At 38.8% G+C, this 21,585-nt stretch overlaps 1 protein-coding gene and 1 pseudogene across 3 annotated transcripts in view; both read left to right on the top strand.

The window, feature by feature from the left end:
• Positions 1 to 239: 239 nt before the first annotated feature.
• Positions 240 to 21,585, top strand: part of RIPK2 (receptor interacting serine/threonine kinase 2) — a 35,302-nt gene continuing 13,956 nt past the window's right edge. For 2 of the 3 annotated variants that reach the window (XM_045842182.1, XM_045842183.1), the window contains exons 1-6: positions 240 to 616; positions 9,139 to 9,292; positions 11,610 to 11,765; positions 18,921 to 19,078; positions 19,811 to 19,860; positions 20,621 to 20,782. In XM_045842182.1, coding sequence (XP_045698138.1) covers positions 444 to 616; positions 9,139 to 9,292; positions 11,610 to 11,765; positions 18,921 to 19,078; positions 19,811 to 19,860; positions 20,621 to 20,782 — 853 coding nt within the window. In that variant the 5' untranslated portion in view covers positions 240 to 443. Of the gene's footprint in view, positions 617 to 9,138; positions 9,293 to 9,818; positions 9,949 to 11,609; positions 11,766 to 18,920; positions 19,079 to 19,810; positions 19,861 to 20,620; positions 20,783 to 21,585 lie in introns of those variants that run through there. The other variant, XM_045842184.1, reaches the window with a different exon arrangement.
• Positions 1,057 to 7,512, top strand: LOC123820912 (annotated as a pseudogene).

Raw genomic sequence — 21,585 nt, forward strand, 5'->3', positions numbered from 1 at the left:
CGATTGCATTGGCTGGAGCCTTCCGAGTGTAGAGGAGTTGGGGGTGGGATCGGTCGGGTGATGGATGTGGGCAGGATGAGGGGAGGAGCCGGAGGACGTGGGCGGGGGCGCTTGGTTGGGGAGGAGCCGGCGGAAGCTTGTGGTGTTGGGGGAGGGGTCGGGCGGGGAAGGGGGCGTGGTGTGGGAGGGTTAAGAGGAGGAGTCGGTGGCTGCCGGCCGGGCGGGCTGGTGAGCCGGAGACTCCTCCCTGCAGCCCCTGTGGAGCCACCAGTGTCCTTCCTGACCGCACTTCGCTAGTCTCCCGGAAAGCGTTGGGCGGCGCGCGACGTGGGCATGGGCGTCCTGGCGACTTAGTGCCATCCGGCAGCAGGGGTTCCGGCCGGCAGCAGGACGGTACAGGAACCAGAAGCGGGCAGCCGGGTGCGGCCGCGCAGCCGGGAATCATGAGCGTGGAGCCCATCTGCAGCGCGCTGCCCGCCGTACCCTCGCACAAGCTGGCCGACCTGCGCTTCCTCAGCCGCGGCGCGTCCGGCACCGTGTCGTCTGCGCGCCACTCGGACTGGCGCGTGCAGGTGGCTGTGAAGCACCTGAACATCCACACCCCTCTGCTAGACAGGTAGGTCCTTCCGCACCACCGCGAAGACTGCGACAGCCGGGAAGCCCGGCTCCCTCCTTGTATCTGGTCCCCACGCACTGTCCCCGTGGCGGGCATTTCCCTGGGTCCCCGTCTCGCGTTCCCGGCCACTCTGCCCACTGCGCCTTGAGCATCCAGTGTGGCTGGACCGGGCACCCACCACGGGGCGTCGTGGGTGTCCCTTTAGGCTCTGGGTCTGGGACGTCTGGGCTTGGGGCCCTTGTACTTACTCTGCGGCTCAACGCTTGGTCACTGAGGCTTATTCTCACAGGAGAGCCTGTCGCAGAGGAAATACTGTGCTTTCTGCTAACAGTGACCTGAATCAGAACTTAAACAGGGTCAGAAACTCGGACAGCCTGGCACATCCTGCACGACTTAGTGGGAGCTCTACTTTCTGTTTCCAGGAAGCACTTCAACCACGCATGGCCGGCCGTGACCTCCCTTTGCTCTTCCTGTCCGTTCTACTTAGCTCACTTCCGAGTCGAAGTGGCTCTCGTCAAAGCCCTTCCTCAGCTTTGGCCCCTGCGTTTTGTAGCTGCTATGGTATCCGGCCTGTCTGGCCCAGAACTCAGCAGACTGGCGACGCCCCTAAGGCGGGCCCTCCTCATGCATACCCCCAACCCAAGCCTCATCAACGCAGGGTGCGGCCTCTTTACCCTGGGCCTTTAATTCTGCGCAAGTGCAAGACAAGTGTGTGGACAGCACGCAGCCGATCTGTGGGGTGGCGGGGGAATCTACTGTGCAAATACACTGAAAGTCAGTGCTGAGGGACCTTTTCTAAAGCTAATTGACCCTCCATTGTGGATATTAATTCAAGTTTTGTGCCTTTTGGGGGCCAAGGAATGGAGAGGGAGTTACCTTTGCTTACTCCTTAATAATTTTCATAATCTAAAATTCTTCACTAAATGGGTAGGAAATTAATTCTGTCTTCAAAAAAGCCATAAGACTAGTGAAATACTCCAGCATCTCTGCATCACATGCTTTTCTACCACTTGATTCCTGGCATGTGAACATCAGCAGTATTTGCATAGACTGAGCACAGGGCTGAGCTGTGTGCTGTTGGCTCACAGGCTATTTCCTCACTTATAAAATGGGAATAATAAATACATGGACTTCTTGGGCTCTGGTGTGGATAATGTTTGCTTTGTTCTTTGGGATAACCTGAAAGAAAAATAAGTGTATATGATGGTTCTTGTTCTTATTTTAGCAATTGGTCAATCCTCCTCTGTAACCTGATTTCAGCTCCTGAGAGGGCATTCCCCAACAATTTCCCAACTCCTTAGGAGTATAATGGTACTAACAGGTCGTTCAAACACCCTGTAGATACCGTAAGTGTTTTTTTGTTGATAATTTTTTGGTGATAAGTCTACAGAAGCTGTATTTTACATTTTAATTTTTTTTTATTGTTGTTCAATTACAGTCATCTCAATTCTACCCCCATTGCTTTCCCTGTTCAACTGCTCCCAAAGACAATCCCACCATTGTCCTTGTCCATGGGTCCTTTTATACATGTTCCTTGGCTTAACCCTTCCCATTCTTTCCCCCTTTAACCCCTGCCACCCTCCCCTCTGGTCACTGTCAGTTTGTTCTTCATTTCAGTGTCTCTGTTTCTTTTTTTTGCTTATTTGTTTACTTTGTTGATTAGCTTCTACTTACAAGTGAGATCATATGGTATTTGTCTTTTACTGCTTGGCTTATTTCATTTATCATAATGCTCTCCAGTTCCATCCATGCTGTTGCAGTGGGTAGGAGTTCCTTCATTCTTTCTGATGTGTAGTATTCCATGTGTAAATGTACCACAATTTTTTGATCCACTCATTTATTGATGGGCACCTAGGTTGTTTCCAGCCCTTGGCTATTGTAAGTAATGCTGCTGTGAACATTGGGGTGCATAGGTTCTTTTTAATTGGTGTTTTGGGATTCTTAGGATATAATCCCAGCAGTGGAATTGCCAGATCAAAAGGCAGTTCTATTTTTAGTTTCCTGAGGAAATTCCAAACTGTTTTCCACAGTGGCTGCACCAGTCTGCATTTCAACCAACAGTGTACTAAGGTTCCCTTCTCTCCACGCCTTGCCAGCATTTGTTGTTTGTTGCTTTGTTTATGATGGCCATTGTGACCCGTGTGAAATGGCATCTCATTGTGGTTTTAATTTGTCTCTCTCTGATAGCTAGTGATATTGAACATCCTTTCATCTACCTCTGTGCCCTCTGTATGTTTTCCTTGGAGAAGTGCCTTTTCAGGGCCTTGGCTCGTTTTTTTAAATGAATTGTCTTGTCTTCCTGGTGTGGAGTCATGTGAGTTTTTAATATACTTACAAGATCAAATCTTTGCAAATAATTCAAAAATTTATGTGGAACTATAAATGACCCTAAAGAGCTTCAGTAATTTTGAAAAAGAAGATCAAAGTAGGAGGGATCACAGTACCAGTTATCAAACCATATTAAAGGCCACTACAATCAAAACAGTCAGGTACTGACTGCATAAGAACAGACACATAGACCAATGGAACAGAATAGAGCACCCAGGAATAAACCCAAGTTTCTATCGTCAATTAATATTCAACAAAGGGGACATTAATATAAAGTGGAGTAAAAATAGCCTCTTCAATAAATGCTGTTGGGAGATCTGGACAGTTGCATGTGCAAAAAAAAGAAACTAGACCACCAACTTATACCATACACCAAAATAAACTCAAGATGGATAAAAGACTTAAATGTAAATCATGACACCATAAAAGTCCTAAAGGAGAACATAGGCAGGAAAATTTCAGATATCACATGGAGCAGTATTTTCACCTATATGTCCCCTAGGGCAAGGGATATTAAGGAAAAAATAAATAAAAGTGACTACATCAAATCAAAAAGCTTCTGCACTGCTAAAGAAACCATCATTAAAATGAAAAGGAAACCAACCATTTGGGAAAACATTTGCCAGTGATACTTTGGACAAGGGTTTGATCTCCAAAACACATTTTTATTTTTAAATATATAAAAAACTTTTTAAACTGTTTTGGCTTTTTCTGTTTTTTCCAATCACTAAATCTTCCCAAAACCTGATTTGAAGAACCCGCTGTCTTCTCCGATCATGCACTAGAATGGAAAAAGCACAAGCTTTAGAGTCTCACAATTGCAATTCAAATCTGATTCCAACCTTGCCACTTATTATTGGCGTGACCATTAGAAAATTATGAACTGACTAGAGCCTCAGTGTCCTCAGATATTACCCCAAGTGGGGTAATGAACCAAACTTTAGGGGTTGATAGTAGAATGACAGGGTATATAAAGTGGCTGACACGTAATAGATCAAACTAGAAGGAAGAATGCCTCATACCCCTCCTACTGGGAGGAGGAAAGAGTGTAGTACCTCTGCCTCCCTGCCAGTGTGCTACCCAGTACCTCTCTTGTTGACCTACATCTCTTGATGCAAATACAGAACCGTTCCAACTTAGGGAAAGAAGTTTAATTAAAACATGCCTCTCACCTGGGAGCTTAATAAATGGGTGAAGAGCAGAGTGTGTACCCTTGTGTAACTCTTCAATTATAAACATATATGATCATTTATTCAAAACATAAATAAGATATTTTGCTATATTTTGTTTTTGTTTACTTTTAAAGCAGGCCTCATCCGTCTGGTCTGGAATGTCTATTGCTTTTCTTCTTGCAACTGCCATTTACCCAGAGGTTGGGTGGTTTAAGACCCAACTAATCACCATCATTTACCTAGCAGGCTTCTCCTGGAGACTGTTCTATTTCTATTACTGCTGCTACCAACACCCATTCATAGAGTGAAAACTGATGACATCTTTAAATCCTTTTTTGTAATACCTGTAGTGAGTCAGTCAGTCACCACAGCCTAGGCATGCTAGTTAGCTGATGTTTTTCTTTCCATTTCCACTGTGACCTTTATAGTTTCAGGCTTTCATTGCTTCACATCTTAACTAGTATTATAGCTAACACCTGACTTTCAAACTCTACCTTTCTGCTGATCCTCCAACCTTCTGCCAGGTGAATCCTAAAAGTTTGTTCTGCTCATGTCATTCGTTTGCTTAGAAACCAGTCACAGCTCAAGACTAATAAAGTGTAAACACCCTTGTCTGGCTTTAAGGTTCTGAGATGTAGTCCTACCTGCAGCAATAACCTTCACTTCTATAACAACTGCTATATACCCTGACTCATATTAGACGACTTGCCATTTTCCAAACATAGCCCTCACTTTAACTTCCTTGAATATATTTGGTACATATCTATTATCTACTATCTACTATGTGTCAGGCACTGTTCCAGGTCCTAGGGACACACAGATGAAACAGGCAAGGTCCCTCTCATCTTGGAGGCCAAATCTAGCTTGGATGTCCTTTCTCCAAACATTGAGATTCTATCCATCCTTAAAGTGTAGTTGAAATCCCACCTCTCTGACGACTGTAGTGACACCCCAAGCCCAAAGTTTACTCTTTTTTCTTTGGGTTCTCACAGTTGTCTATTTATTCATTTAGGTAGTTTGTGGGGAGAACTAATCACATTCTGCCTTATATTTTAAGTGTTTATTTTTATTTTTGTTTTTCTTATTTTTTAACTTTATTAAAGAATAACTGACAAATACAATTGTATACAGCCATGTACTACTTAATGACAGGCTTACATTCTAACAACTGCATTGTTAAATGATTTTGTCATTGTGCAAACATCATGAAGGCATTTGCACAGACATGGATGGTGTAGCCTACTGCACACTGGGCTACATGGCACAGCTTATTACTCCTGAGCTACAAGCTGTATAGCATGTACTCCTGGTGTACAAAATAACACCAGGTTAAGGCATCATAATGGGTACAATGTCACTAAGTCATAGAAATTTTTCAGCTCCATTACAATCTTACGGGTCCACCATTCTTTATGGTCCATGGACTGCATATATGACTGGCATTTTAAAGGGTGCTTCATGATCTTCTGGCCAAGATGGAGGTGTAGGTAAATACACTGTACCTCCTCGCACAACCAAAAGAAGGACAACAACAAGTTTTAAAACAGAAAACAACCAGAACTGCCAGAAAATCAAACTGTGGAGTCCAACAACTAAGGAGTTAAAGAAGAAATATTCATCCAGACTGGTAGGAGGGCCAGAAATAGGCAGCCACTGCTATCTATGGGCAGACAGCCTATGCAACTTTTTTATGCAGGTTATATTGCTCCAACTGACCCCCAGGCATATAGTCAGCCTGTCCAAGGGTATGGCACTGGTGTTTATGATACCACCACTGCTATGGTCACTACCACCCAGGCCTCCTATGCAACTCAGTCTGCATATGGCACTCAGCCTGCTTACCCAGCCTACAGGCAACAGCTGGCAGACATGGCACTTGCAAGACCACAGGATGGTAACAGACCACTGAGATTAATCAGCCTCAACCTAGCACAGGGAGCTACAACCAGCCCAATCTGGAATTCGGACAGAGTAACTACAGTTATCCCCAGGTACCTGGGAGCTACCCAGTGCAGCCAGTCACAGCACTGCCATCCCATCCTCCTACCTGTACACAGCCAACTAGTTATGATCAGAGAAGTTACTCAGCAGAGCAGCTTTGGACAGCAGAGTAGGTATGGTCAACAAAGCAGCTATGGGCAGCATCCACCTACTAGTTACCCACCCCCAAACTGGATCCTACAGCTAGGCTCCAAGTCAGTATAGCCAACAGAGCAGCAGCTATGGGCAGCAGAGTTCATTCCAACAGGACCACCCCAGTAGCATGGGTGTTTATGGGCAGGAGTCTGGAGGATTTTCTGGACCAGGAGAGAAGCGAAGCATGAGTGGCCCTGATAACCAGGTCAGGGGAAGAGGGGGATTTGATTGTGGAGGCCTGAGCAGAGGTGGGTGGGGAGGAGGTGACACTGGAATGGGCAGTGCTGGAGAGCGAGGTGGCTTCAATAAGCCTGATGTACCTCTGGATGAAGGACCAGGTCTTGATCTAGGCCCACCTGTTGATTCAGATGAAGATTCTAACAACGATGCAATTTATGTACAAGGATTAAATGACAATGCGACTCTAGATGATCTGACAGACTTCTTCAGGCAGTGCGGAGTTGTTAAGATGAACAAGAAAACCGGGCAACCCATGATCCATGTATACTTAGACAATGAAATGGGAAAGCCCAAAGGTGATGCTACAATGTGGTATGAAGATCCGTCACCTGCCAAAGCCACCGTGGAGTGGTTTGATGGGAAAGATTTTCAAGGTAGCAAACTTAAAGTTTATCTTGCTTAGAAGAAGCCTCCAATGAACAGCTTGGAGCGGGGTGGGTTTGACACCCTGAGAGGGCAGGGGGATGCCGCCACTGCTCTGTGGAGGTCCAGGGGGCCCAGGAGGTTCTGGGGCTCCTATGGACCACATGGGAGGCCATAGTAGAGATGGAGGAGGCTTTCCCCCAAGAAGACCCTGGGATTTCCGAGGAAACCCATCTGGAGGAGGAAATGTCCAGCACCAAGTGGGAGACTAGCAGTGCCCCAATCCAGGGTGTGGAAACCAGAACTTTGCCTGGAGAACAGAATGCAGCCAGCATAAGGCCCCGAAGCCTGAAGGCTTCCTCCCACCACCCTTTCCACCTCCAGGTGATGACCGTGACAGAGGTGCCCCTGGTGGGATGCGGGGACTGTGGTGGTCCTGGTGGCATGTTCAGAGGTGGCCATGGTGGAGACAGAGGTGGCTTCCATGGTGGCTGGTTATTGGACTGAGGTAGCTTTGATGGATGAAAACGAGGTGGCCCTGGAGGTCCTCCTGGACCTTTGATGGAACAGATGGGAGGAAGAAGAGGAGGGCGTGGAGGCCCTGGAAAAATGGATAAAGGTGAACACCATCAGGAGCGAAGAGACCAACCCTACTAGATGCAAAGATGCCACAGAGCTGCATTGACTACGAGATTTATTTTTTAAACCAGAAAATGTTTAAAATTTATAATTCCATATTTATAATGTTGGTTACAACATTATGATTATTCTATTTCACCATTGGTAAAGAAACATTAAAACAAGTTAAATGATAGTGTGCTGAGTTGGTTTTTTTTTTCCTTCTAAAGATGGTTGTTTAAGACTAAACAATGGGAACCCCTTGTGAGCATGCTTAGTATCATTGTGAAGAACCAAGAGGGCCTCTAACTAGTTGTAACAATGTTCATGGTTGTGATGTCTTGTTGTTGTTTTTTTAATAAAATTCTAAATATAAACAAAAAAAGAAATACAAATGGTAGGTACAAAATAGACATGGGGAGGTTAGGAATAGTATGGGAAATGGGGAAGCCAAAGAACTTATATGTATGACCCATGGACATGAGCTAAGGGAGCAGGAATGAGGGTGGGAGGCGGTGCCGGGTGGAGGGGAATAAAAGGGGGCGAATGGGGCAACTATAATAGCATAATCAATAAAATATACTTAAAAGAAAATATAAAATGTGTTTCATGATGATTTGATATACATACATTGTGGAATGATTACCAAATCAAGATAATTAACACATCCAAAGAAGACATACAAAAAGCCAACAGGTATTTGAACATCACTTACCATCAGAAAAAATGCAAATCAAAACGACAATGAGTATTTTCTTTTTTTTCTTATTTTTTTTATTTTTCAATTAGAGTTGACATAAAATATATTAGTTTCAGATGTGCAACCCAGTGATTAGACATTATATAACTTAAAGTGATCACCCTAATAAATCTAGTACCCACATGACATCATACATAGTTATTACATTATTACTGCCTATATTCCCAGTGCTATACGTATTTTTCTTAAAAGATTTCTGGGCAGCTTGAAAGCACACACTGTTTTTTCATCTTTATATTCTCCATACTGCTGAGCACAATTTATTCTTAATAATAGTTTGATATTTATTTGTTTTGTATATGAATAAGCAAATGCACCTGGGACCCAGAGTTATCCCAGGCATCTGTTAGGAGCACTCACCTGTTCTCAGTGTTCTTTCCCTGGGTTCCAGAATATAATTTCTAAGTATTATTGACCCTCATGCAACTGTCACATAGTCATTTAAATCTACAACATTTAGATGTTTTAATATTCAGGATATTTGGTAAGTTTTTACATAGTATATAACCATAAACTTTAATATAATATCCTAATCAAATGTCATTTTAATACAACATAAACTTATTCATTTAATTAGTTCATACACTAATCATTCTAATACAGACTTTATAAACTTATCTCTTGTGTTCTTTCCCTTTCCTAGAAAAGTACTTTAATGATAACCTAGGTACAGCTTTTTTTGTCAGTGGCTTATAAAAGTTACTTTGGTCTCTAAACAAACCTTACAATACATAAGGCAGGTGTTTTCCCTACTTTATCCATGATGAAACTAAAGGACAGAGAAGTTGCATAATTCACAAGAAGTTAAAAGCTAATTACTGAAAAAGTCTAGACTAACTTAATATCATGTACATGATAACTGTGTTTTTCATTACTTTAAAATAATTATGTTTTTTTTCCTTTAGTGAAAGAAATGATGTCTTAAGAGAAGCTGAAATTTTACACAAAGCTAGATTTAGTTACATTCTTCCTATTTTGGGAATTTGCAATGAGCCTGAATTTTTGGGAATAGTTACTGAATACATGCCAAATGGATCATTAAATGAACTCCTACATAGGGTAAGTATTGTACACTTTCAGTGGCTATAATATTCAGTGGCTTGATTTCTGTGAATCAAGCTATATAGGGTTTTAGTTTTACAAATGATCAACTTATTTGGGGATATATGGATGAACCAAAATAAGAATAATGAAAAACAATTACAATTGTAAAGTTTCACCATTTACAGCTTCTTTTGTGTTGTTAAAAATTATGTGGAGTCAGGCCTTGTATTCTAAGGGACCTAGATTTTTTGCTTAGGTTACTGTTCCTGAATTTTACACTGAATTGTCTTATTCCACGTGTATATTTACACAGGTAGATGTAACAGAGAGAAAAGATAAACTCTGCTCTCTGTACAGTCCACTGTTAGTTAGGCTGGATTTTACTTTATGTTAAACACAATTTAGGGTTCAAGCTAAATGTTGATAATACCAGTTCATAAAGCTCTAAATTAATAGGCAGAATAAATCTACCTCTGAATACCAAATGCGTTAGCTTTTCCACAATCAACAATGGCATGAGCCATTTACTTTTTTTCTCAAGGTACCAGTTACTCTGGCTTTGACTGTGAATCCCATCAGTAAACAAATTAAGGACTCTTCATTCTCAAAATATGAGTATTCATCTGTTGTTTGCTTAAGCTGATATTATCTCCAACCTGCAGTTTCTCTCAGTAAGTCTTTTTGTACCACTCAGTCCATTTAGTGAAAGTTGGTTTAGTTAAAACTGGATAATATAAAGTGTAAAATCCAATTTTGGGGTGCTCCTAAATCCTGATAGGTCAGTATTCTGTAAGTGAAAAGAAAGAGTGGGTGCCACAGTCAGCCCCTGGTGGAGTGACTCCCTCTTTGTTTATGATGTGACCATCTAAAACAGGATGGGGCCTAGTAGCTGGTGTCAGTGTATGAGATTTGTGTAACCACCACAGCAATCAAGTTGCAAATATTAATTAAGCATATTTTTTCTTTTTGAAAAATCAGTAGAAATATTAATGTTTTATTCCCATACCTCAGCACTCTAGTAGATATTCAGACACCTAAATTTGGAGCCCACTAGGACTTCTAGAGCCTCCTGTAGGAGGACTACTAACTCCTGGAAGGAATCATGACCAGAAGCCCTTATTTAACACTATAGTATAAAGAGGACTTCTTCTGGCTTTAAAACTACATAATTTTCAGAAAAGTTACCTTTTTACAGATTAATAGATTCAGTTACTCAAGATTCAGTTATTCAAGAAGTAATGTTCAACATGAATATGTGTGTTTCTTTTGGTTTTCTGTATCGCATTATTAGGGTGGGATTTATCTTGAAGTACCCTCCTCTACCCACACACAAGATTATTGAAATAAATCAAACTACAATGCAAACACAAAGTATTTTGACCCACTTCCCTGCCAAGTTGATCACTGCATTATAAACTGATCCACTTACAGAAAAATTTCTCGATAACAGTTTGGAGCTTTCAGTAGAAGTGTGCTTTTTCATATCATTTAGAAAAATGTACCCAGTGGCTGGTGCCTGAGGATTCATTGGAGGATCTCCCCAGAATATCTAATTTTTCTGAGTATACTCATTCTCCTGAGATGCTGCATTAATTTTTATGTTCAGAAACATTTTATGAAAGTTCAGATGGATATCACTTTTAAGCACCAAAAATATAAAACATTTGTAATGTGTCTGTATTATATATGCTTTATAAATGAAGATGATCTTTGTCTCCATAAAAATAAAACCTAAGGCTAATTTTTCAAGTTGGAATGCAAATAAATTAACTATATAATTAAAAGTATGGGATATTAATGCTTAGTCAATAAACATAATATGGTCATATTTTTTAATTTATGCAATGATTATAATACCTTAAGTTATATTTTTATATTAATAGGAAAATTAAAACATTAATTTGAATAAATGGTTTGGTATGGACTAGAAATGAATTTTGTGTGTGCATGGTGCATGCACAGACTACTTGATATAAGCCAAAGAATGGGAAGATGGATATAGGTATAGGTTTATGTGTATAGATATTATACAAATTAAAAAATAATTGAAGCTGTGTCAGCAGAAGAAAAAGATTTGATATCATGTAGTTTATAGTACTAATATAAACTAAAAGGGAGTATTAATGCTATATAATTATTATTTTCCCTAAAAAGTAAGGAAAATAAGATACAAGTATGTTAATGTCAAACTGATACTATGTAATAAAAATGAGCATATGTTTTGACTTTAGTTTATACTGTATTTCATCATGGAAAGTTTAATTTTCTAAATGGGAATGTAATGAAATTTGGCCAGTGATTTTGGTTTTGTTTCTTTCTTGTATATATGAAGAAAACAGAATATCCTGATGTTGCTTGGCCATTAAGATTTCGCATCCTGCATGAAATTGCACTGGGCGTAAATTACCTGCACAATATGAATCCTCCTCTACTTCATCATGACTTAAAGACTCAGAATATCTTATTGGATGATGAATTTCATGTTAAGGTGATTACTTTTTAAAACTATGTGTATCCTTGTGATTAATAGCTTTAAGAAGGCCTTAGTTATTTTTCCACCTAGCCAACAAAATATCTCTCCCTTTTCCATAGCCCCTAATTCTTTTTCTTTTAATATTTTATTTTGTTTTATTATTTTTGTTGTTGTCGAAGTACAGTTATCTCCATTTTCACCATACCACACCCTCCCCCGCCCTACCCATCCCCACCTCCCACCTTCGAACCTACCCCCTTTGGCTTTGTCCATGTGTCCTTTATACATTTATTGATAGTCCTTCCCCTATTATCCCTCTCCCCCCACCTCTCTGGTTACTGTCAGTTTGTTCCTAATTCTTATCTTCAGTGTCCCTTCTTCCTGCCCTAATGGCTTTAGTTATTCCTAGACCACAGATATAGATATAATTATAGTACAAAATACAAAGTCATTATGTTTTAACTGAAATTGGGGAATATGGCTTTTTTTACTTTTATTTTGAAATTATAGATTCACAGGAAGCTGCAAAGATAATACAAAGAGGTTCCATGTACCCTTCACCCGGTTTCCACTAATAGTTACATCACACATAATGATAGCACAATTCAAGACCAAGAATTTGACATTAATACAATGCATATATATAGTTCTGTATCTCTTTGTCACCTGTGTAAATCTGTATAATCAATCAATCAAGATACAGCACTACCCCACACCGCAGACAGCACTCAGGCTCCTCCTTTCAGTCACACTTGCTTACTGCCCTTTACCATCCCTGGCCTCTGGAAACCACTTATCTGTTTTCCATCTCTATAATTTTGTCATTTTGAGAATGCTTTATAAATAGAATCATATAGTGTGTGGTATTTTGAGATTGCCTTTGATTATTTAGCATAATGCCTTTGAGATGCATCCAAGTTGTTACCCCATTCATTATTCTTTTAATTGCTGAATAATATTCCACAGTATGAGTATGCCCCACTTACTTAACCATTCACCTATTGAGAGACACTTTGGTTATTTCCAGTCTTTGGCAATTATTATAAAGCTCCTGTGAATAGTCCTGTGCAACTTTCTGAATGAATATCAGTTTTAATTCTTCTGGGATAAATGCCCAGCTGTTCAGTCACATGGTAAGGGCATTCTTCATTTTTAAGGAACTATCCAACTGTGTTCCAGAGAGTCTGTACCATTTTATATTCCACCAGCAATGTGTCATAGACCCAGCTTTTTCACATCCTCACCAGCATTTGGTATTACCACAGTTTTTATTTTAGTTCTTCTAGTAAATGTATACAAGTATCTCATCATGGTCTTAATTTGCATCTTCCTAATGGCTAATGATGAATGGTTATAGATGTATCATCTATATATCCTTTTCAGTGAAATATCTCATTATGTCTTACGCTGTTTCCTCATTGAATTTTGGGGGGTTACTGTTGAATTTTGAGAGTTTATATATTTTCTTGATATAAGTCCTCCATCAGATATGTAGTTTGCAAATATTTTTCTCCTGATCCATAGCTTCTTCTTTTCATCCTTTGAACAGGGTCTTTCACAAAGCAAAACTGTTAATTTTGATGAAATCCAACTTAACCATTTTTTCTTTTATGATGATGCTTTTGCTGTCATGTCTAAGGACTCTTCATTAAGCCATAGGTATTGAATGTTTTTTTCTATGTTATCTTCAAAAAGTTTTGTAATTTTATGCTTTTGAACTAATTTTTTTTTATTTTGAATTAATATTTGTGTAAAGTAAAAGATTTAAGTATCTTAAGGCAGTAGATAGTAGTGATTTCAATTACCCTGCATCTAACTAATGACAGCAAATAAGAGGTAGTTGCTGAGTAATTAACACTAAGTGTAACTCACTTTATTTTTACATATTATTTTGCTATATTTTTCACAATAAAGTACATAATTGAAGATTATTATAAATATCAAAAATGTTCTAAGAAATAATTAGTAGGGAAGTTAGAACAATAGAAAAAGTAATACAAAAAATTTTGAGAAAAATTAAGTGAAAAAAATAAACCTTTACTAAAGGCACTTCCTCCTCCTAGAATAAAATGGGAGAGGAAAGGGAAGCAAACTGCTGCTTCAGTATTGCTAGAAAGAGAGACTAATCTATGATATCAGTTTAGGGAACCCTACATGTGGAAGTTCCTTAGCAATCACTCAGTCCCCTGGGTCCTCACTACAACAATCTCCAGCCTCCCAAGGCAGTTATCCTATGACAGGAGAGTCTCAACATCCATTCTTGAATAACCATGACATTTTCTTATGTGATCACCCAAAACACCTTCTCTGTGTAATAAATTGAGTCAGTTCAATTCTGCTTCTACAGGACAGCTCTTTTGATATTTGAGGATGGCTACAGCCTGCCCCTCACACTGTTGTGTTACAGCCTTCTCCTTGCCAACCAGAGTCCTTATGACATGGGTTTTAATCCCAGATACTATGTATATGAATCTGTGTTTCAATCTCTCTTAAATTTTGATCCTCAGAACTGAACAAAATGTTCTCCATGTGGTCTGACCACTTTAAAATTGAATGGAACTGTCATTTACCCTCTAGTCCTAAATACTTTTCTTAATAGTTTCTTAATAATTCATCACCTTTTGGGGAACAGCCACATGACAACACTCAGATTGGGCTTAGTGTCAAGAAAAAGTCCTGAGATGTTCTTTTTTTTATGTATTGTCACATCATCTTATCATGTGCTTTGCAGAAAACTTTTTGGACATTGGCAGTTTTATCTTGTTAGTCTAGAGCAATTCACTTCACCCTTTAAGACTTTTTTGAATGTTATTTCTGTATTCTATGGGTTGTAAGTTCTTTCCCAGCTTTGTATCATCCTAAAATTTAATTAGGCATTTTTTCATGTATTTGAGTCATGACTCAATTATTAACCATGCAGAGCTCAGGTCAGAGCTGCACTACATGATACTAAAAACCTCCCTCAAGTCCGTGTCATCAGCACTGTTGGAAGATAATCATTGTTTGTTTGGAGTACTCCTAAAAGAATTTTTTAAAAAGCCCATATGTCCTTATTTTGTCCATAAGAATATTATGGAAGTCCTTGCTTGACTGTTTTCCCAGACATCCTCATGACTTACTCCTTCTATATCTTCAACCATTGTTTCTAGATGACTGTCCCTAGACCACCCAGCCAGTTCCTCTCTAACATCATGCCTCAATTTATGCTTCTCCTTACTATTTTCACCATCTGACATAACATTTTTATTAATATGTTTATTGACCATCTCCCCCAATTAGAATGTAAGCTCCATGAAAACAGAAATTTAGTCTATTTTATTAACTGCCATATACTCAGCATGTGCCATATTCATGCTATTCAATAATCTGTTGATCTTCTATATGTACCAGATAGGCCTACTAGCTTTGTAGTCAAGTATGTTATTATTAAAGTACCTCAAAATGTTTTGTAATATACACACTGTTTTTACACTTACTCTTCAACAGTAGTGATATGGTCAAAAAAGGAAATGAAGTCAGTCATTCTTATATTCAGTGAATATTTGTAGAGCAACTATGATGTGCCAGGCACTGTGTCCAGTACTTCTGACATAGCATATGAGGTCTGAAATTGACAACTGGTCTAATATAATTTTTTTTCATGAATTCTTGCTGGCTTTTTCATTAATTATAAAAATTTTCTAAATTTTTACACCAGAGATTAAGGATAGTCTCTTGTTAGTATGTAGATTTGTGAAATCAATAATATTTTTCACTTTTAAAAATCAGAATGACATTTACTTTTCTCATCTGCTATCCCACAAAGAACACTGAGAGGACCCAGGAGGTATTTGCAAGTGTTCGGTAACCTGAAACATATATAAAATAACCTAAGACTTGCACTTTATAAACCTTTCAACCTCCTTGGGCTTTACTTTCTGAGTCTTAGTCCAGAGAAAACAGAAGCAAAGTAATGGGCAATCATCCTTTCTCTTCTTCATTAATCAGTAGGGTACCCTTGGTCTTTATTTGATATGAATAGAATTTAAAAGAAAGTATATTTCTCTGCTATTATGTCAGTCCTGTGTGGAAACCAGAATACTTACAAGTGGTTCTTCCTAGCTTGTTTATACTTTCAGGATGAATAGTATATATAAATGAAAGTATGCAGCTATTCTAATGGAGTGGTAGGATTATGGATAATTTTTTGAATAGAGTATTTTAATTTCCTCTCATTTTTATCATCTTTTTAATTAAAAAGACAACCTTTAGCTTTGAAATATATTTAAAGGTCTTGTATAAAAAGGGAAAGTTCCTATTCTGTCTGCATTGGTGAATGATTGATTTATCAAGACCCTCAAGAAATTGTGGAGTTCTTATTATTTTCATCACATTCGTCCTATCTTCCTTCTGTTGAAAACCCAGGTGTAATGAACTATGTATTTCATGTATGACACTGTTTGGGACAGAGGAAGGGGAGATGTGTGGCTCCATGTGGAAGACAAACTAAATTAGCTGATAAGAGGGAATCCTGACTAAGGGTTCTAGGCCGAGTTGGAAAACTCAAAAGTGAGGCTCTTATCTGAAGTAAAAGGAGCACATAGGAAGCAAACTCAGGCTGTTTTCTCCAACATTGTACCCAAATCAATACTGATCCCAGTAGTTTGTAAATGAGGGATTGAGTATAAATGAGACCACATCCCTATTATTTTTTTAAGTTTTTCACTCTGGCACAAAAATAAAATCAGTTGCCATGGTAATGTTTACAGTCCTGGCAGGTGTATTCCTGGAATACTGGTTTTGCCTTCAGAGGGTGAGGGAAGAGTAGACTCTGCAAAGCCAAATGGAATTAAGTGGGATATATGCTCCTTGGAACCTTAATACCACTCAGAGAGACTTAGAGCCTAAAACCTGGTTCTGTGCTTGACAGTATTGTATGAATAAGAGCAACCTTTAGGGAGACACGTATTCCTGTAACCAAAACATTAGCAATACTAATTCAGCTCATTTAATTTTCACAGTACAACCCTACACTATGGAGACTGTTACTACTCTGTTTGCAGATAGGTAATCTGAGGCACAGAGTAATGGGGTGCTCCACCAGCAGAGGTCCCCTGAGTCATCGGGTATGAGAATAAAAATGCCCAACAGGTAATCTGCTTGGGGAGGAAAGGTGACCAGTCCCTCAAAGGAGAAAGGTCCGGAACACCTTCTTTCCTGTATATTTATTGAGTTCAGCTCACACAGAGATACATAGTATGCACATGAAGCTCATCAACCAGTGTCCAAAAAGCTGCAGTCATGAAAAACTGACATCTTTGACAGATAATAGTTGAAGAAACACAGGGATTGTCTGTGGTCAGGGTTGGCTTTAGCTCAAGTGTCTGTTTCATAGCAACAGGGCAAAGCAAACCTCAACGGAAACAATGTATAGTATTTCTCTGGCCAGATTTGCCAGCAGGAGCCATCTGTTCCAATATAAGTTCCAATACAAGGTTGAAGCTGCCTCTGGCATACTTCCCAGGCTGAGTCAGGTGGGGAGAGCCAAGCAGCCAAGAGACTAGGAGACTTTTACAGAAAGACTGAGGACTCAGGCTATGACAAAGCCAAGGGATGAGGGTCTTTATGTCCCTTCTCTGAAGACCCCTAAGTCCTTCCCTGATGGCCTGTCACAACTGTGCCTGTCTTAGGTCACCCCTCCCTTGAGGGCTCTTACCCATCATTGACTAACCAGGCATCTGCCCAGAGCCAAGCAGGCAGAAGTGAGGAAGGCAGGGGCTGTGCTCCTGCCAGGAGGAAATGTTCTGTCTCCTTAGTGGCTCATGTTAAAGGTCTTTTCACTCAGCACTAGCTGTGGGACCCTTATTGTCCATTAATGAGGCTACAGTCCCTGAAACCAGGCAATATGGCTCCCAACAATAGAGAAACTTTAAAACTTTCTCAGGGTCACACACCTAATTAGTGGTACAATTAGAACAGACTATAAATCTAAACAGTCTCAGCTCCAGAACCCATGTTCTCAGCATGTGCCTTTTAATTCTATCCAGCTTGGCACCATGTTTTCTCTCCACCTTTTCTAATATTCTTCCTTAGACTAACCCTTTTGTTATAATAACTTATGAAAGATTCATACAATCTACCCCTTCCCTTTTTAGAGTGGGTCCATATTTTTATCTCATATTCATCTACACACTAAACAAACAATTTATTCTCTTAAAACTAGTAAAAATATAAGCATTAAATAGCTGAAACACAAGCCAGTGTCCTGGATGGCACTCAATCCACTATGTTGACTCTGAAATTCTGCAATGTAGAGATGTAAGTAATTTAAATTAAGTACCTTCAATGTTTTCCCATACTCTTCTGTCCACTGAATATTGTTTCTGTTCTTATATTTTTTCTTCCATTTAGAAAAATAAGGTACCTTTTAAATATTTAATTATAAGATATTGTATAACATATAGACAAGATTTACAAGCAATATAAAACTATAAAGGACATATAAAAAGCATGGAGTGTTTGTCACTGATAATTCTTTAGGTAGTCATTGTCATGGACATAAATATGCTTTACATGCTAACTACTGTTGCCAACAGATGATACTTTTAAGAGTAGTCATAAATAATATAATAATGAACTATATGATATTTGCATCGTGCTTACTTCAGAATTTAAGGATGCTATTTTTAGAACATTATAAATAACAGCATATAAACCTGTTGTGTTAAATATATATATGTAACAGCATGTAAGCCTGTTTACAGCTTATATAAATGAGTTATAAAAATGCCAGTGACAATCAAATGACATATGAGTAGTTTAGCAGTTCTGTGAGTTATAGGTGAATTTGAAAATCACATGCTATGAAGCTATTTGTCACAAACAGTAAAGTGTTTAGTGTATACACTCATCTAGATTATAAGGAAAAAATAATCCTCTTTCCTTTTTCAAAAGTCTCCCTTTTGAAATTTGTAATAGTTTGCTAAACTTCAAGCCAGTATGTATTGCTTCTAGAGTTATTGGGCTCAGTATTATGTAATCCAAGAAACTCATGGAATATGTAGAAATAAAATACTAACATCTATAATATTTCCTCTGGTCTCATATTGAATACATGTGAAGAAAGGCAATTGATTCTTGGATTTGTTTGAAGAGAAAATCTTTAAATTCAATCACTCTTTTCCCTCACAGATTGCAGACTTTGGTTTGTCAAAATGGCGTATGATGTCCTTGTCACAATCACGAAATAGCAAATCTGCACCAGAAGGAGGGACCATTATCTATATGCCACCTGAAAACTATGAGCCTGGACAAAAATCAAGGGCCAGTGTCAAGCATGACATATACAGGTATAGTGCATTAGTTATGCTCAGAGTTAACTTGTCTAAAAACAAGATTAATCCATCAGAATTTTGAAAGTACATTTTAAAGTGTGATTTTTCTTCTTCTCTCCTAAGTATGGGGAAAGTAAAATCAAGCCCACAGTGGCTGGTTATTTCTGAAATTAAACATGCTTTGCTTTAAGCCACTTTTATGTCCTTAAAAACATTTTAAAACGCATCTTTTTGTCCTGTCAATTTATAATATAATACTTTAGGGTTTATTCATATGTGACTTTGATGTGGGCAGTGGGGTGGGGAGAGGGGCACAGATAGGGACAGTCTGGTTATCACTACTGAAGAAGACAGTACTTAGACCAGAACAAAGTCAATAAATAGGGCTACATAGGACAGTTTTCTTACTGCTCTCTCTTGTGTGTGAATAATGAAATCATATAATTAGAGGGCATAGCTTATGTAGGTGTTTAAGAATGATTACTGAATTATCCACAAGTTATTTTGGCATATAACTTCATTTTTATTACAGTAATTGCCAAATTTTTCAATTTAAGATTAATTCCCTTTTAAAACAAACTGAATATTCATCATCTTGGTTCTAAACACTTAATTCTTAATACAATTCACTACTTTGTCACTTTCAGAAAAGGATATCTCCACAGTCAGCTTTTAAATTTAGTATTATAGTTTATTATGCATAGCTAGTTTATAATATACTGCCTCTATATTTTTATCTTAAAACAGCTATGCAGTTATCACATGGGAAGTCTTATCCAGAAAACAGCCTTTTGAGGGTAAGTGTTCTGGGAAACATCATGTTGGTGGGCCACATGTAGAATTCTCTAAAGCTCATTTTATTTTAAATCTGCCTACCATTCATTTTGTAGAAAACACACTATAAAACATAACTTACCATGAATCCACTGTGCACCAAAAAATGTACTAGATTCAAATCAGAAAAATTAGATGCTAATTCTTATTTTGACAGTAATTAGTTCTGTCATCAAGCTACTTTCTTGTCTTCATTTTTCTCTGTGAAATGAGAATTTTGAATTCCTATTTCTAAGATGCATTCCAACTATCAAACTCTTCATATGAAAATTTAATTAGTGGTCCCAGTACAAAGACCAGCAAACATTAAAGAATGTTTAAATTTTCTGAAAATACTTCTTTCTTTTGAGGTTTGTATAAGTCAGCTTGCTGTGTAGCAGACATCTCAGAATCTCAGTAGCTTACAAAATAAACATTTATTTCTCAATTACATTGGATATTAGTTGCTGTGGCCCTTCCTGGGTCTAGTAAGTTCAGCTCAGCTTGCCCAAATCCAATCACATGGTGGAGCCCAATGCCAATGAGGTGATGATGTAAACTCCGCCCGTGGAGGCAGACAAGCCTTGTGATGGCTGGGTATACATATTTCCTTTACACAACAGGGGCAGTGAATTAGTCCCAAGATTTCAAGATTTCCTTATTTTCACTTGGTTGGGTGTGGAGTACATTTAGCATAATTGGATCATAAAATATTTCTAATGAATGACGTTTATTTGTTGACAGAAGTCACCAATCCTTTGCAGATTATGTATAGTGTGTCACAAGGACATCGACCCGACACTAGTGAAGAAAGTCTGCCATTTGATATACCTCATCGAACACTGATGATTTCGCTTATAGAAAGTGGATGGGCACAAAACCCAGATGAAAGGCCATCCTTCCTAAGTGAGTAAATACTTTCCTCTGGACCTTCTGAATTAGAAAATAGTGAATATACTCTGAATAAAATATTCCTTGAAACACAAATTAGATGACAAGCTCAAAGTTGTTTTTATTCTCTTTACTCTTGTTATTCATAGTATTAATAAAAAGGTAACCGCTTCTAGAGCAGAACTGAGATTCCTAATAGAAAAGAAATCTAATAGGGGTAATAATTCCATTCTCGTATGCAACAGATATTTACCGAACACTTCCCTTGTGCCATGCCTATGAGGTGAGCACTGGGAGCAGAGTAGTGACCAAGACAGTCTAAGTTGCTAAATTCCTGTATCTCACATCCTAGTTGAGAAAGCAGAGAAAAAAACAAATAAATAAACAAGCTGTAAATTACAGGAGTCCTATAAGGAAATAAGCAAGGTAACAATGGAAGGGGAAGGAAACCCTTTTACTTAGGAACAAATGTTTAAAGTGAAATTCACAGCTTGAAAGGAGGCAGCCTTCTACAGCTAAAGGCAGGTATTTCAGACAGAGAAAACAGCCAGGACAAGCATTCAGCTGGAAGAGGAAAGTTTGTATTTGAGAAGAACAAAAGAGGCCTGAGTGGCTGGAATACAATGAGCTGGAAAGGGAATGATGCGCAGAGGGAAGGAGAGGCTGCTACTATCATGAAAAGGCTAGATATTTGTTCCCAGTACAGTGGGACACCATGGAAGCATGTCTCATAGAAAATGAGCTGATCTAATGTGAGTTTAGAAGTCACTCTTGCTGCTGTGTGGAATGGAGACAGAGACTAGCCAGGAGACTTTCCT

This window comes from Phyllostomus hastatus, unplaced genomic scaffold, assembly GCF_019186645.2.
Source record: "Phyllostomus hastatus isolate PE091 unplaced genomic scaffold, TTU_PhHast_1.1 phas_contig_38, whole genome shotgun sequence".
Lineage (NCBI taxonomy): Eukaryota > Metazoa > Chordata > Mammalia > Chiroptera > Phyllostomidae > Phyllostomus > Phyllostomus hastatus.